At 43.5% G+C, this 16485-nt stretch overlaps 1 protein-coding gene across 6 annotated transcripts in view; it reads left to right on the top strand.

Moving 5' to 3' along the window:
* Positions 1-16485, top strand: part of KHDRBS3 (KH RNA binding domain containing, signal transduction associated 3) — a 179220-nt gene that overhangs the window by 74049 nt on the left and 88686 nt on the right. For all 6 annotated transcript variants that reach the window (XR_004043493.3, XM_030875884.2, XM_060286944.1 and 3 more), the window contains one exon: positions 13745-13861. Coding sequence is in view for 5 of the 6 variants with exons in the window: in XM_030875884.2 (XP_030731744.1) it covers positions 13745-13861 (117 nt within the window). In the remaining variant the exon portion in view is untranslated. The remainder of the gene's footprint in view (positions 1-13744; positions 13862-16485) is intronic.

Genomic DNA, 16485 nt, shown 5'->3' on the forward strand with positions numbered 1-16485 from the left:
TTTTTGGTGTCCAGTTGATACTTTACCTGTAGAAATAACATGATAATGCACTTGTTTGTTAGTCCTTACGTGCCATTACCGAAATCCACAATGCTGTCTAGGGGGGATTTTGAAACTTGTTGGTGTCGAGGAAGCCTGATAATAAAAATCATCACTTAAAGACACATGTGTTTATGACAAGTCCTGGTCAGTGTCGCTCCTGGTATCCATTACATCTTGGACCCTCTGGGGAAGCAGAAAGGCCACTCTGGAACATGGAGCCTTAGGAAGATGTCTTGGCCCGCAGTCCGTTGCTTCACTGAGCGCAAGTGCCCTTCCAGGCCAGCCCTCTGCCACCTTGACGACCCGTGTCTTACAGTGGGAGCGGGAGGAAAGCACAGCTGTAAGTAGAGATGAGCCTCTTCGAGGCTACTTCCGTTCTTTTCTCAGAGGTCTTCTCTGGACCCTTGAGGTCTTGCAATACACGCCCCTATGTCATGAGAATTAGAAAGTTAAGTTGGTATTTGTGAATATGATAGCTTTCAAAAAACACTGTGAAGGAATTTCAAATCTTATGCTGTGACTTTTCCCTTCTTCTCTTTTAAAATGCTTGATTATTGACCCAGAAAGCAGCCCTTGAACTTAAGGTTGTTAAGTGGACTTCAGAAACAGCAATGCATATATTAGGGGGCTTGTGACAGAATTTACTCACGTTTTTTTTGGAGGGGGTGTTATTGTTATTACTATTTTATTGAGTCAAATGAAAATTTGCTTATCTATAGGTCCCCCAAAACCTCATTACATTTAAAAGAGTAGAAATGCTACCATTATATGTGCTTTGGTCACAATGCAGTGCATTTAGAAATTAAAGTCCGTGATGAATATTGTTCTGTGTAAATCTTTTGTTACATCACTGCTTATTTTTGAGAGGTGATGGAGGATCGGTCTCTTAAGTGTGTTGCTGAGCCAAAAGGTAAAACAACTTTAGTGCTTAGCGATATGTTACTGGCTTAGATGTGTTCAATGTTATTGGACGGCTTATTTTGGCTCTGGGCCCCATGAAGACCTCCCAGTTGGATCACCTGAAAATTGCACAGCTGTACTGTTGGACACAGGAAATTTGAACAAAGCTTAACCCCTCTCTTCTAGGATTCCACCCACCTCACCTCCACCCCCCAACCCCGCAGTGGAGTAAAATGGCAGAAATTCATTAAATGGCCCAAACTGTGAACTTTTATCAAAACAAGTAATTGACACACAATTACATGAAACAGAGGGCACAGTATATACATTGATACTGAGACACTTACAGAGGGGAAAGCAGTCAGGTTTAGAAGTCAGCCCCTCTTTGTTATGCCTACTAGCTCTGCCATTTACTAGCTTTCTGACACCAGATGTGTCACATCTTCCTTTCCCTCCCTCCCTCCCTCCCTTCCTTTTCTCTCTCTCTTTCTTTCTCTCTTTCTTTCTTTCTTTCTTTCTTTCTTTCTTTCTTTCTTTCTTTCTTTCTTTCTTTCTTTCTTTCTTTCTTTCTTTCTTTCTTTCTTTCTTTCTTTCTTTCTTTCTTTCTTTCTTTCTTTCTTTCTTTCTCTCTCTCTCTCTCTCTCTCTCTCCCCCCCCCCTCCCCCCCCATCTCATCAGGCTAAACACTTACTGGACCACCTCCACTTGGATATCCTGCAGACTTCTTATCTTTGATGTGCCCATAAGTGAACTTCATACCTCTTCTTGGCAAACCTGGACCTTTCCCTGTGCTCCTATTTTAGTGAATGACAGACAGCCCCTGTATCTAAGAGCCCATGCCTAAAACTAGCATATCATTTTTGTCTACTAATTTCTCCTTCATTTACCTTTCCCCCTCCATTCTTGAAGTACAATGACATATACACTTTATTACTTCTACTTTTAAAGTAATTCACATCTATTTCTATCTCTGCATTCCACTGCCACTCCTTACTTTAGACCACTGTCATCCATCACCCGGTCTTTTGTAATAGCCTCTTATCCAGTTTCAAATCCTCCATCCCATTCTCCACACTTGAAGCCAGACTATTGCAGTCTGGGATTTTTCTGGATTAACAGTTTCAAACTTAAGTATATATGGGCTACATTGCCTGTTTTATTTGTTTTGCTGTCCACCCAGTCCCCCACCCCTGCCCAAAGAACATAATCCAGCTTTGAGCATATAGAGATTAAAAAGTACATAAAGTAGATGATTTCAGATGGTGTGTCACTGTGTGTGTGATTTTGCCCATGTCATCTCCTGAAGAAGTTACTTGTGTACTTTACTTGATTGATTTTCAGGGTTGCTGATGTCTAAATAAGTAGGGTTGTTTACCATTTGAAAGTAGATAACTGTGTTAAAATTACAATCAGTGGAGCAATACCAAAGAATCTCAACCACTACCAATAATGCTTAGTGATTTCTGGTTGGCAAATTAATAAATTTAAATAATATTTATATAGCTCTAATATGTTGCAATAATTTCTGCAGCAAAGAAAATCAATAAAAACTATGTTGACTAATGCCATTTGGTTTGGGGCAAAATAAACTTTAGTTTCACAAGTATGTATTGAGAAATCATTATGCAGGAAGGATGATGAATAAAATACGGGTCCTAATTACTCTCCAGGGATTTATAGTCTAACAGGAGAACCACAGTAAATTTTACTAAATAATATAGGGTAAAGACCGAACTAACATAAGAGAAATAGATGGACACTGCAAGATTTTAAAAGAGTGAGGAAGAGTTATTTCTGGAGAAAGAATTACAGGTGGAATTAAATGTAGTCCTTAAGTATAAATTCAGGATGTTAACAAGCAGAGATCAGGGGGAAAGACAGAGTAACTCTTGGGCCAGAATGATTTAATTATGGGGAATGGTAGTTTGTAGCATTTGTTGGAATGGTGATGACTAGCGTGGAAAGCCTTCAAGTGCTGTACTTGCGCATTAGATTTTTATATGGCCTAGGGAGCCCTGAAAGATTTATGACAGGTACAAATAAACAAGTAGAATATATAGTAGGAAATATTCTGCATTATGAAAGATCTTACCTTTTTTTTTTTTTTTTTGAGTCCTCAACATTTAGGAATGATTGATTTAAACACAAGTTGGAATGACTTTTATTCCCTAGAAATTCAAGTTCTCATGTAAAAGTGATTGTTATTGTTAGAGGTGATTATCAGAATCGTGAAAATTATTGTCAGTAATCCAAAGCCTGACTCAGTTACTAACGATCCTAAGAAACAAGTGTTCTGTTACCAAAGAGGCTGCTCCATTTCATATGAATGCCACGCTCCCAAGCTTGTTGTTAGGTTTACTACTGTTTGGAGTTTTGCATTTATGACATTGGCTTAATTCAAATGAGATCAGTATTCTGAATACCAACTAAGCGGTGGATTTATTTAATTAATCATTGTGTGAGTGGTTAAATTATTGGAACCTAAAATGGCTCGTAAAGCTAGTGAAAGTAGTGATCTGGTCTTTTCCTTTCAAGAGAAGAAGATAGGTAAAACAAACCTCGTTTATTTTCTTTTCATTCTTGCCGTTGGGCAGGAATTAGGTGAATGTGGAGGTGATGAACCAAGTGTGTTTCCTGACAGTTTAATTCTTTCTCTCCAGTAAGGTCTAGAAAGAGAATATGGGGTGACGTTTTCCAAAGAGGGATGTGATGTCCAACCTTACATTTGGGTGCTAGAAGAACATGCTAGAACTTCTATTTTAATGTATGTATGTAGCGTATGGTTTCTGCATCTCAGGCCCTGTTCTAAGGGCCTTACATGTATTAACTTTTCACGTGTTAATCTTTACAGTTTTAGGAGGAAGGAATGATTATCTCCTGTTCACTTATGAAAAACTAAAAAACAGAGACGTTAAGTAACTTGCTAAATGTTATTACACAGTAACAGGCATTTGAACCCCAGAAATCTGGCTCCAGAGCCCATGCTCCTGTTCAAGAGATTAAGCTTTATTAATATTTATTACACAGGTTAACACTAGTCCTATTACCTGGCACATGTGAGTCCAGGACAGTTGTGTGCACAGTGAGACAGGATGCTGGAGTAGAAGAGGGGATTCTCCGAGGCAGAAGCTCCCAGGTTTTAATCGCTCACTTGCTTTCAGTAATTGGGGCAGATAGCTGTGTATGTGCCTGCGTATGGATTCTTGGATTGCATCTACTAGTTTTAGTTCACTTACCTTTTTCAGTGGACAAAGATTGTTGCAAGAGAGACTGCGACTTCAGGGCCACTGTAGATGCAGTCGAAATGAGCAGGAAAACGGCAGAGCCGCTCCGTCCCCGTGCCCAGCACAGGCTCTGCACCGGGACAGGGGGAGAGCAGCTCCCGTCCAGATGGGCGTAAGAAGAACAGTCTTTTCAAATTGGTACTGTTTTTTTACATCCAGTATCGTTAATGATGAATCTCTTGACCTAAGTAAGGATCGAAATATTATTACCCAATGGTAGATCAGGTGTAGCATTTTAAAATAAATGTATACATACATGTATATGCACACACACTCACATCCGTTTTATGTGCATATAAACTGTAGTGCAGGGGCCAGGGATCCTTCTTGGCTGCCTAACTTAAGATCTGGAACACTGGACGTGATAGTCTGTGGGGAACACTTAGGCGCCATGGACTGCACCGGTGGACCTGCTTCCTTTCACCGCCTTCCTTTCTCACAATTTATTAGCTCTTCATTAAACTTGAGACATACACTGTATGCAAACAAAGGTTTTTTTATTTCTTTATATCCTCTCATTTCTCACATCCTACTTCAGACCTACCTCTACAGAAATGAATTACATTGTTTATGTATTACAGTACCTCCTTATTTTAGTCTTTGTCAGATGCCTTTTTAATCATTTTTAATAAACACGTAGATTTTATACGACGCTCAATTACAAGATGTTGGACAGTTAGGACCATGTACCCAAAATACGCCTCCCTCCATCTGTGCCTGTGTGGTATACTTTAGGGTTCGTTTTAATTAAATCTTGGATAGCGATTGGTACATTTTGGACGTTGATTTTGGTTGGTAGTCATCAGTCACTCGCAGCGCATGAAATGCTGCTTCCTGTTGGGAGCTAGTGCGGCTCTCGTCTGTGGCCGAGGCACACGGGGGGTGACTCAGGGTCCCTGCCTTCAGAGAGTGCCACCTCCATCCCCTCTTAAGGGAGGGAAGGCAGGCAGGTGATTGCTAGGCCTAGAAAAGACCGTGATGTTTGAGACTCTTAAAACTTTTTGATAAATGACTGCTTCATCGTTTTTTGTCTGGGGCAGTGCGCCCCCCAGTGGCCACTCCCTGCGTTCATGACCTGTATCGCGCGTGCCCTTCCCTTGTGTCTGTCCTGACCCTGCAGCTCCCTTTAACTGACAAGATATGAACTTCCAGGCTGGAGCTTTAAGGGAGCCTGACAGCTTCTGCTTTTCTGACCTTGGAAGACATATACCATGCCAAGGTCCTATCACCCCGAGGCCACCATGGGAGGTGGAAGCTTGGGATACCCAGGTGGAGGAGAATCAAACCAATAAGAACTGAGGTCCCCATCTGACAGCCACCACCAACTTAAGAGACATGGGAATAAGCCGTCTTGGAAGTGGGTCCTCCAGCTGCAGTTGGTCTGGCTGTTGCCACATAGAACTCCCCCCAGGGCTCAGATTGCTGAACTGTGAGCAAATAAATAAAACGGTGGTTGTTCAAGGCCATTACATTTTGGGTTAGTTTGTTATGCAACAGTACATGCCCAAGATGTCATTAAAGCATAACCTAGTCCCTCATTTTCTAATTACCAAGGCAGATGCCGCTGTGTGTATGTCGGCTGGACCGGGGTTTTAGGGTCAGGTGGGGAGGACGCTGAGGGGGAGAAGGGACTGTAATGGACCAAAGGAAGCTGCTTTTAGCGCATATGAGATTTATCCCAGCCTGTTCTGTCGATGAAATAGTGAAGTACATTTAAGAAAAACAACTAATGTACCAGGAGCGTTAAGTAGTTCATGTTATAGTCAGGAAAGAGCATTTTTGCCATAGTGAACAGGAGGGACTCTACCACTGAGAAGACCTTTATGTTTTGAAATTCCTTTCCTTTTGTGCCAAAGAGTGTTTTGACTTTATGTTACTGCTGATACAGTTGTGGCCTTTTTAAAGTAAAGCAACGATAGGCAGAAGACTAGGTTCCTGGACCCAGAATTTATTAACCTGTTCTTTTGCTTTTGTTGATCCAGTACAAGTTTTCTTTTTCTGAGTATTACTGTGTGTATTAAGACTGATGACTGGGGTTAAGATGTGAAGATTCCACAGTTGAGTAAAACACATTTCCTCTTGTCCAAGGAGTACAACCTGAAAGGAAATGTTTTAAACTGTAGTTTGGTAAGTGGGAGAAAAGAAGGCAGGAGGAGAGGGAGTGCGGGGGGGCTAAGAGGGTCGAGGTGCCTGGAGGAGCCGCCCAGGCTTGCCAGACTCTGCTGAGCCCGGGAAGGGCTGGCTGTGTTGCGTTTGTCCTTTACAAAGAAAAACTGAAACCCCCTTAGACCCCAGATTAAGTCCAAGCTCTTAGCCTGGATGGATGACTCTGCCCCTTCCTTCCCCACCCTGGCTGCTCTGCTCCATCAGGCTGGCCATCTTCTTATTTTAGAGAAGGTCCGTAGTGCCTGAGGGCTTTTGCACTTGCTACTCACAGTGCAGGAAAGTCTCTGTTTCCAGATCCTTGCATAGGTTGCAGCTGAGCTGACCATCACAGGCCAGCCTGGTCTGACGTTGCCCAGCCCTCCATGACTACCCACGCTCTCAGTAGTTGGCTTCTGCCCACCTCCATAGACGCTTAGCAGTAATTAACAGACGTTGTGTCTGCGCTTCTGTTTTTCTTGTTTGTCATCCGGCTCTTCTGTGAGCAGATGGGGCTCAGCACGGACGCGGCCATTGCTTGTTTCGGTTCTTCACCCAGCACCTAGAACGTGTCTGCATTTCACCAATGTTGTAGCGAGAATAACACTTCCTGAGGGCTGGACACTGATGTCAGTACCTGTGTTGTTGATTTTGTGAATATTTTAAGAAACAAAGCAAAGTGGGTTTTGTTGCCCTTCCTCCTGCAGATTAGGAGGGGAGATGTAGGGGATGTGGCTCTGAGCAGATTTCGGTAGAGGCTGTTTTCCTCTCCCCCACCAGCCAAGGCAAGTGGTCTCAGGATTCTTCCCTGATCTTGCCTGTGAGCACTTGGGGGGTGGGGGTGGGGGTGGGGGTGAGTTCCTGCAGGAAAAACCTTTGAGAAGGTATCAAGTTTCTTAATTCTGGGCTTTTGGTCTTCTCTGCTCTCATGCTCGTCCCCCGTCCAGAGAAGCAGGTGCTTGAGTCTTATCTCTCCCCGCAGGTGTCTGTACTCTCTCCAGCCGTGTGGTTAGTGTTTGCCTTGGCACTTCAGCATTAGTTTGTATTCTGTTCCGTTTTCTTCCTGTTTTAAGGGTGAGAGTGACGTTCTTTACAAGCTCTACATCTGAGCTGAAATGGGTACTTCTTGGAACACGGTAATTTTGAGAAGCTGCAATGAGTCCAGAATGGCTAAAGTGAAAAGCAGGAGAGTGGTGAGGCTGGGAAGGTGAGCAAGGGCGGTGCTGGAGAGGGCCTTGCACGGCAGTTCCGGGGCATGAGGACTCCTCGAAGGGGAGTCGGACAGTCCCGTTTGCAACAGAGATGTAACAAGGTCCCCTTTGGGTTAAGACCTCTCTGCTGATCCAGGGAGATAGAAGTGGATGCAGAGATGGAATTCTGCAGTGGGCAAGGTGAGGGATGGTGATGGCGGGACTAGTGGTTGTGGTGAGGCTACAGGAAAATGGGCAAGTTTAAGAGAGCTCTAGGAGTTAACATTGTTACGATACAATTCACTGATTCACTGGACATTGACTGAATGCCCTCGCCGCACAGGTGTTGGATCAGTGACTGCAAAAGGCCTCGTCACTGCCCTCATGGAATGAATGTCAGGTTTCTGGCTTGAGTTGCTGCATGGACGGTAGTGCCATTTGCTGGGAAGAATAACGTATCTGCTGCTGCTACGTTGGCAGAGATTACAAGTTCAGTTTTAGTGTTGAGTAAGAGGTCGATAAAGCATCCCTTTGTTAGACTAATCCACTTTTTGGTGAGCACCCAATTAAGGGAAACGCTTTAATGGAGACAGTGACATGTCCTTGATTGAAGCTTAGTTGTTTATGAAATGACAGCTTAACTTTAATTGTCCCCATGGAACAGTGTCATGTCACAAATGTAGTTTAGATCAATTAAAGCGAGTTCTTCCTTGATCTTTACTGGGGAAGAACATCATTATTGGATCTTGTCCGTTATGTGGTAAAGCTCAAATATACTGTATATTGGTTTACCATCTTCATAATCATTTGAAAAGTTTCCTATTTACAGTTGTAACACTTGTAATACGATAGTATTTGTATATAGTATAATATGATAGTATTTGTCATGTAATAATTGGCATCTGGAGAAAAATCTTTGGTCTTGGAAATAACACTTTTACCTGCGATTCAAATCTGCACACAAATGGAATCATTAGTAAAAATGAAGGCTGAAATGTATTAGGTTCTTACTGTCTGTCTTGCCAATACACTCGTCAAATAGAAAACAAATCCTGGCTTAAGGAAGGACAGACTTTGTATTTGGAAGGGTTTCTGGAAGATCAGGGAAAGGGGCTGCTCTTGTGATAGGGAGAGCTCTGAGCCTGAGGCCTGTCGGTGTCTCAGAGGTCAGACCACAGAGAGAGAGAGTGGACGAGGCCGGGAAGGTGCAGGGACGTGGGTGGAGGACAGGACGGGGGCGGGAAGGGCAGGCGGCAGAGAGCGTCTCGCCCAAGGCTGGTCCCCGGGAGCAGGGGCCTGTGCCAGCCCAGGTTGCCTGTGTGAGGAAAGGACCGAAGCTTAACTGGAGTTCGACCACGTCAGGTTAAGGGACATTCTCTGACTGATCAGTGGAGACAAAAAGAACAGCTAATCTTTTATGGCGCAAAGAAAGGAGGGTCTGTGTCCAGCCTAGAGAAGCAAGGGGGTCGCCCGCGTCTGGGGAAGAGTAGTTCTCTGCAGTGAGCCGTTCCCAGGAGTGCAGAGGGTGCGTGGGCTCAGGTGGCTTTCAGCAGGTCCCAGCCCTCAGCGCTGGATGCGCTACCTCTTCGTCTTCGTGATGCCCCTTCAGCTTAATGACCCCTGTGAACCTCAGCCATGGTGGACTCGGTGGGGTGAGGACACTGCTGGGGTCACACCGCGGGCGAGAGGGAGCCCTCGACGCGCCTCAGAGGTCGGCAGCAGGTGGCCGGACCCTCGGTGGGTCGTAGAACTCGGCAGATCGGAGGGCTGTGCTGCTCAGTTGCTCATTTAAAGTCTGAACCGTGCTCAGCCCGTAGGCCCTGTCGCAGGTGCAGGCCGTGGTGGGCTGCAGGGGTGCATGTGTGTGTGGGGTATCTTCTAGAACCCCTGGAGGAAGTGAACTTGTGATCTGAGGGAGACAGCAGCAAGGGCTGCGAGCCGAAGAGGCAGAGTAAGCAACAGGTCTGTGACTCCTCCTTTCAGCCAGCAGGGCTTCTGAACAGGCACGACTGACGTTTTACACAGGCCCCTTCCTCGCTGTACAGGGCGGCCCCATCCACGCTGATGTGTGACGCTAGGCCTTTGACCACTAATGCAGTGGTGGCCCACAGTCATTGTCACCAGGTACTCTGGCCATCTCCAAACGCCTGCCGGGGAGGCGACGCAGCCTGGGTGGAGACCCCCGTCGGGCAACCAAGCCCATCGCCGTTGTGTGGCTCAGCTGTGCAGACGGTCAGCATCCACATGCCTGGTTCTGCCTCACACCCCGACTCCCAGACAGAGCTCAGCCCCTCGACCCACCTGGGTGGCCTGGGTGCGGCCGTGTTGTTCCAGGTGGTGGCTTCTCGGCAGCCTTGTACACGTACAAGGTGGGCATTGTTCACCCCAATTTATGTATGTTCACGATAGTTAAATTCATCCATTCATTACCTACTGATTTGTCAGCACAGAGAGTGCACAGCCTGCCGGCTGCTCTGCTAGGTGATTTTTGTGCATTTTCGTATTAATTCATACATCAGGCGGCCGCAGTAAGCGGCTGACCCCTGTGTTGTGGATGAGGCGTCTGCAACTCACGAGGGTAACTTGACCAGGGTGATGCAACTAACGCGCAGCGTGTGGTGACAAAGAGGAGAGCAGAAGTGCTTCCGACGGTCAGAATGCGCGTCTGTATACTTCTTGTGAGCAAAAGACTAATAGAAGTTAAATGGAGAAAGAAAACTGCAGATAAAATGCTCTTCCTTCTTATATGGAATCTCGTGGTTTTATGTTTTATCAAGTGACTTTGAGTAAATCATATCATTCTGTGGACTTCAGTTTCCTCAGTATGAAATTAGATGTTTGGACTGGATGTTTTCTAAGGTCTCTTAATTTTTATTAATTGGGAGATATTTAACTGTTACAGACGTGATATAAATATGGTTGTTTGAATACAAATTAATTTTTATGCTATCCTTGAAACCTGCTAAAATGAATATAAATGAATTAAAAAGGCACTGATCTATGAAGGTAAGAACGGGAGTGTGAGACAACAATGGACAAACGGTGTTAGTAAAATTCGGTGCTGCACTGTGTTTACAGTAGCCAGGACACGGAAGCAACCTAAGTGTCCACTGACGGATGGATGGATAAAGAAGAGGTGGCACATACATACAATGGGATATTACTCAGCCATAAAAGGAAACGAAATTGAGCTATCTGTAGTGAGGTGGATGGACCTAGAGTCTGTCATACAGAGTGAAGTAAGTCAGAAAGAGGAAAACAAATACCGTATGCTAACACATATATATGGAATCTAAAAAACAAACAGAAAAGGTTCTGAAGAACCTAGGGGCAGGACAGGAATAAAGGCGCAGATGTAGAGAATGGACTTGAGGACACAGGGAGGGGGAAGGGTAAGCTGGGACAAAGTGAGGGAGTGGCATGGACATATATACACTACCAAATGTAAAATAGATAGCTAGTGCGAAGCAGCCGCATAGCACAGGGAGATCAGCTCGGTGCTTTGTGACCACCTAGAGGGGTGGGATAGGGAGGGTGGGAGGGAGACGCAAGAGGGAGGGGATGTGGGGATATACGTATATGTATAGCTGATTCACTTTGTTATGCAGCAGAAACTAACACACCATTGTAAAGCAATTATACTCCAATAAAGATGTTTAAAAAAAAGAAAAAATTTTTTGGTGGCTGCAAAATACATGGATAAATGGTAATGACCTTCTCTGGTAAAGACCAGAGAAAGCAGAATCCTGAGCTTGCAGGGCAAGAGAAAGCCAACCAGAAACATGCCTATTAGTGTGGGAAAACCTCGAGAAGACTCCGGAGTTGTAGCTACCAGTTAGCTGCATGTGAATTTACGGGGTGGAACTGACAAGAGGGAACTTGGTGGAAAGTGTGCATGAAAGTAGTTAGACCCCTGGATCCTCTCCCCAGCTGAGAAAAGCAGGCGTCTGCCCTTCTTAACCTAGCAACAGACGGGAGATTTCCTGAAGAGTTTGAATGAGAGAAACTTTAGGTTCTAAGACCCAGATGGATACGGCTGAGGGCTGCAGTGAGATGCCACACTGAAGATGTGGGAATTATTTCCTTTAAACAGAGGTGTGTGTGCTTCATAATGGGATTCTTCGTATTCTGGCAGCCAGGCTTATATACCTCCTCCTAGGAAGTTGGGTAATTCCTATTCAGGGAAATGCCTAGCACAAGGAAAAAGAAGTACAGATATCGATATTTGAGTAGCTTTGGGTGAAAAAACTGGGCTGCTGTGTTGCAGTGAATCGTTATGTCCAGTTGTCAGATTGCATGTATGAAAGCAGAACATCCAGTTAGCCTGTTTGAGCCTCAATTTAAAATTTTTAGAAACAAATAGCAGAGGATTACCAGTCATGTGAGAGGAAAGGCCATAGTGTAGCAAGAAGCAGATTCTCAGAACGTGGGGGTTAGGGGAGTCTGTGGGGAGAAGCAGGCTCTGTGAGCTCCACGGCGTCGGGGAGGGGACAGCCACCGCCTTTGACGCCTCAGGGGGATAAGAATTTGTATTACTTCCAAAGTGCCATAAGGAAGGGACAGATATAAGAAACTGCTGTTAGTAGTGAAACATGTGATAGCAGAAATGAGAGAATCAGTAGAAATGTAGGAAACGTAATTAAATCTCCCAGAAAGTAAGACAGAGGGAGGTGAAGGAGGGAGGAAAAATCAGAGAAACTTAGAGATCCAACTCAGGAGGCCCAATATCCGATAGTAGGATTTCCAGAAAGATAAAGCAGAGAAAACAGGGAACAAGAATGAGGGAGGGTGGGTTGAGACATTGATTCCCCGCCCCCCCCCACCCCTTGTAGTAGTATTTGATATTTTAAACTCTGTAGACCTCACTTCTATATTTTTTAAAGTAATTTACTTAAAATTAAATTTTAAAAAGCAGAAAAAAAGATGACATGTAAAGGTTAAAAATAGACAATTTAGTTTTTGTTGAAAACCAATAAAATTGAAAGTGGGCAAGGAAAAAATACCATTTTGACTTTTTAAAAGTACATATTTCAGGAAAATTACTTTAATTACCATAGTTAGAGACACGAGGAACGATTTTGTCTTAAAAACAGCAACAGCACAGCAGTGGCATGGCTCATGGAAGGTGGCTGATATCACAGCAGCAACCACGTGAGTTTGTGATCAAGAATCCTGCCAAAGAGAACAGTTTCTCTCGTGGTAAATAGGGCTGACTTTCTATTTGGAAGCAAGAAGAATTCATAATTATTGTAAGGCTTTTAGAAGTTGTGTGAAATTCCTATCAATAATTATTTCATTCAGTTGTATGTATTTATTCTCTATTAATGTGCTAAACATTGTTCTAAATGATTTGTTTATGTGGACCCATTTAATCCTCAAAATACCCTGCAAGGGTAGGTCCTATTGCCCTTCATTATTCCCACTTTACAGATGAGGAAACCAAGGCCTAGTGACCCCGAGCCCAGGGTCACTCAGCAAGAAAATGGAAAAGCCAGGTTTTACAACCATGGCAGTCTATCCTCAGAGTCCGTAGTACCCTTAATTAATTCACTGCTACTCTGCATGCTGACTAAAGAGTCCTCCGCATCTAGGCTAGATAGATAGATAGATAGATAGATAGATAGATAGATAGACAGACAGATAGATAGATAGACAGACAGGTGGATTTTGTCATAAAGCCTTGGTCAGCCACTGAAGGCGTAGCGCTCATCTAGGCCAGTGCACTCAGTGGTTGATTAACTGAGGCTTAAGTGCTGACCAGGTAGAAGAACCCAGACACCCCATGGTGACCAGTTTAGTGCACATTACAGGACGCTTGGTGTCGTCTTTCCTCACCAGCAGTCTAGTTCCAGCACTGCTCGTGGTTAATGTTGAATGTGTGCTGAAATTGTCAGGATGGCAACTGAGGAATTCTGGGAGTTAACTTCATTTATTGGTACAATTTGTAAAATACAGCCATCACTGAAGTGATTTGGTAGGAAGAAATACATCCTTTGTTTGTTTGTTTTAGCCCTGTTTTATGTGGTTTGTGGAAACATCATAGGGTGATGCACGTGGCAGTAACTTAAATACTTGTCGTTAGTCAATGGCGTGTAGCATACTGACTGCAGTGTTCACTAAAATTCAAGAAATAAATTATTTTCCTCAGATGTGCATGTTACAGATTTGTCCTTTTGTTTCTCCTAGTTCAACTTTGTGGGAAAACTTTTGGGGCCACGTGGCAATTCTCTGAAGCGCTTGCAAGAAGAAACCTTGACAAAAATGTCCATCCTTGGAAAAGGCTCCATGAGAGACAAGGCAAAGGTAATACTTATTATAAACAATGGCTACTTTTTTAGTCAAGTTATATAATGTACTTTTAGATCATCCATGGTATTAGTACATATGATATAAAAGCTAACTAGGACCTCAAATGAAATTATGTGAAAATGCTATATATAGTGATATATTTGTGATACTATTTAGAAAATTCGGTCACTCTGGCCAGTTTCGGAATATGTAGTATCTTAAACCAAATCTGTAACTATTATTTTTATTTATAGAGTGAAATTGTAGCACCTGTGCTTTTGATTCTAGAAGCAATACCTTCTAGAAAGTACAGTGGTATTGAAATTATCATGAAGAGAAATGAAAGTTATCTATAGTCTCACCATTACTATTTGCATTTTAGATTAGTTCTTTCAGGTCTTTTTTTCTATGCCTGTGTTTCATATTGTTGACTTTATAAGGTATATGCTTTTATTTGCCCTTTTTGCCTTTCTTTTGATATCCTATGCATTTTACCAAGTTAAAATTGATTGTAAATGTTTTAATAATTACTTCCTGTTCTAATACATAGTTGTTCTTCGTGCATGTATTCACATAACTGCCTCCTCTTCTAAATAAGCTAAAATTACTGAGTTATTTTTATTGATCACTTTCTTAAATATACCAATTCTGAAAGAAATTTTCACATTTCATAATGTGCTGTCGCTTATGTAGTTCTATTATTACTTTGTTGTTCTCTCATTATTAAAAAGATTTATACTACAGAGAACAAAATCCACATTGAGTGATCACTTTCCATGAAATGATTGTGTTAGAAAAAAAGTTATTTAGACAAAATCCAGCCTCCTCACAAAAAAGTCCATTTAACAGTAGCTTTTATAATTAAAAAAAAAAGCCACCATTTGTTTATTGAGCAGCCACTGTGAGTCAGGTACTCTGTGAGACATTTTACGTGCATTACTCCATGTTACCCTTGGAAAAACGGTGACAGATACATAATAGTTTCCTTATTTTATGCAAGAAAAGTGAGATTCAGAGAAACTAAATATATTATTGGATTAATCAGGGAAGTTCATTATATTATTTGATTAAAACATGGCTATATGTCAGACTCATATGGGATGCTGTTTAAAAATATAGAGTCCCGGACTTCCCTGGTGGTCCAGTGGTTAAGATTCTGCACTTCCACTGCAGGGGGCATGGGTTCAGTCCCTGGTCGGGGAACTAAGATCCTCCATGCTGCGCAGCGTGGCCAAAATGGTGTGTGTGTGTGTGTGTGTGTGTGTGTGTGTGTGTGTGTGTGTGTGTGTGTGTGTGTGTGTGTGTGTGTGTGTGTGTGTGTGTGTGTGTGTGTGTGTGTGTGTGTGTGTGTGTGTGTGTAGAGAGAGAGAGAGAGAGTCCCATGCACCAACCTGTTTAGGGTGAAACCTCAAAATGAATTTCCAGTAGGTGTTTAAAAGATTCTAATGCATGGCCAGGTTAGGTTGACTGCTCACTAAACATCACTGTCTCAAATGATGTTACTCTGGTTCCCTGACTCATCTATTCTGGCAGTAGGAGCAAGTGGAACTGTATATTGGTCAGTTGGTCAGAAATTATGTGTATCTTGTTGGAAAGCATCCCATCCTTGCTGATATCTTAATTAAGTTTTCAGGAAGGCCATCTGGTAATGAGGTCCATGATATGACCAGTGAAGCCCATAGACTTTGTGCTGCTCTTGTTTGTTATTAAGGGAGTTCCTTGGTGAGAAGCAACATTTTGTGCTCTGGCGGCAGTGATCAGGGCCCCCAAAGATCCTTTTACAGGTAGAAGGGAAGCAGGGAAGGCAAGTCTTTAGCCAGATTATATGTCCAAAACAAGCAAGTGCCTGGCTGTGCGTTTAATGAAAGGGATGCTAAATAGCATAGCAGGGCTGGGTGGTCCTCCCAGGCCATATTGCCATTTTAAGGGCTGGTGGTGGTTCTCTGCTGCTGGCATATTAGACAGTCAGCAGTGGCAGTAGCCTGGAATCCTTTTTGAGGGGAATCCGTGTTGTGGAGTAATGCATAACCGCTCTCCCTGTGAGGGTGGGATGAACTGGGAGATTGGGATTGACGTATACACGCTACTACATATAAAATAGGTAACTAATGAGAACCTACTGTATAGCACAGGGAACTCTACTCAGTGCTCTGTGGTGACCTAAATGGGAAGGAAACCTAAAAAAGAGTGGATATATGTATACATATAACTGATTCACTTTGCTGTACAGCAGAAACTAACACAACATTGTGAAGCAACTGTACCCCAATAAAAATTAAAACAAACAAACAAAAACAAGACCTCTTTCCCTGTCACCATAGGTACTTTGTTCACGAGTCCTTTGAGTAGCATTGAGGTGGCTGGGGAATGAGGTGCTTTGACGTCTGCTGCAGTGGGTCCCCGTGGCTGCCTGGTCACCGAGTGCATGCTCTGCCTCACGTGGGGCTCCCTGTTCTTACACACTTGGGCCTCTTCCCAGACCACTTATCACCCCTTCACTAATCCTCTCATTTCTGTGTCCTTGACCACAGGGGTAAGCAAGTCAACAGGGGGATTCTGCAAGTGGCTGATCATTTACGTTCCATCAAGACACCTAGAAACTGAGGAAGTAGCGTAGTCCATTGGGCCCACGGTCGACG

The sequence above is a fragment of the Globicephala melas genome, chromosome 17 (assembly GCF_963455315.2).
Source record: "Globicephala melas chromosome 17, mGloMel1.2, whole genome shotgun sequence".
NCBI lineage: Eukaryota > Metazoa > Chordata > Mammalia > Artiodactyla > Delphinidae > Globicephala > Globicephala melas.